This window comes from Eurypyga helias, unplaced genomic scaffold (genome assembly GCF_000690775.1).
Source record: "Eurypyga helias isolate BGI_N326 unplaced genomic scaffold, ASM69077v1 scaffold794, whole genome shotgun sequence".
NCBI lineage: Eukaryota > Metazoa > Chordata > Aves > Eurypygiformes > Eurypygidae > Eurypyga > Eurypyga helias.
The window spans coordinates 1784-2761 of NW_010245462.1; the positions used below are offsets into that span (position 1 = coordinate 1784).

General features: G+C 46.8%; 1 protein-coding gene across 1 annotated transcript in view; it reads left to right on the forward strand.

Annotated features, from left to right (window-relative positions):
• Positions 1–437: 437 nt before the first annotated feature.
• Positions 438–978, forward strand: part of LOC104508430 (hydroxyacid oxidase 1-like) — a gene marked incomplete at its 5' end in the record, with an annotated part of 5297 nt that continues 4756 nt past the window's right edge. The window contains one exon of the mRNA XM_010150063.1: positions 438–613. Coding sequence (XP_010148365.1) covers positions 438–613 — 176 coding nt within the window. The remainder of the gene's footprint in view (positions 614–978) is intronic.

Here is a 978-nt window from a genome sequence, read left to right on the forward strand (position 1 = left end):
TGGCAAATACTGTTGTTATTATTTTATGGTGGGAAACTGAGGTGAAAGGAGTGGCTAAGTGCCATGCCCAAAGTCGTATGGGAGGTCTATCGGAGGAAAGATGCTTGAGCTCAAATGAGTGTCTTCACTGCTGGGTTTTTCTCCTGATTGTGATTTTGATGCTGAACCTTTCAATTTTAGACTTGATTTCTTTTGAAAGAACTAGGGCTGTTGCATTGAGCCACAGAAAGGTGCACCAACGTTATCAAATTCTGTGCCAGCCAAAGGTGTCGGCCTACTACGGGCTGATCTGACATCCCTGGATAGGCTTTTTTTGATCCTGCCCTGCAGTACAGCAGAGGTTTAATGCAGGTGTATTAAATGCCGGCATTAGGGACTGATTGGTGAATACAATTAATCTTTCTCAGACTATTTTCCTATGTTTTCTGTTGTTTCAGATTAAAAAACTTTTCAAGCAGCGACCTGGCATTCTCCTCAGGGAAAGACTTTGGAGAAAACAGTGGCCTGGCTGTGTACGTAGCGGACGCGATTGATGCAAGCGTCAACTGGGAGGACATCAGATGGCTCCGAGGGCTGACATCGCTGCCCATCGTCATGAAAGGAATCCTCAGGGGTGTGTAGCTCTGCCACCTCCCGTGAGGGAGGCGAGGCATCCCTTCTCGCAGAGGCACCAGGGAAGGAAAAGTACTCATGCTGGAGATATTTCTGTAGAATCACGTAGAACTGCATTACTTTTTAACGGCAAACGTCTGCTTTGCTGGTGGGATGCTTGCTCATATTTCTGTGCTGTGCTAGGCAGGGAAGATGCAGCCAGGAAGGTTGAACTTGATCCTGAACATTGTGCCTGTAAACTCCAACTCTCATCTGAGTTGTGCGCGACTTAAAGGAAAGCTGATTTCATAGAACAGAATCATAGAATGGTTTGGGTTGGAAGGGACCTTAAAGATCATCCAGTTCCAACCCCCCTGCCATGGGCAG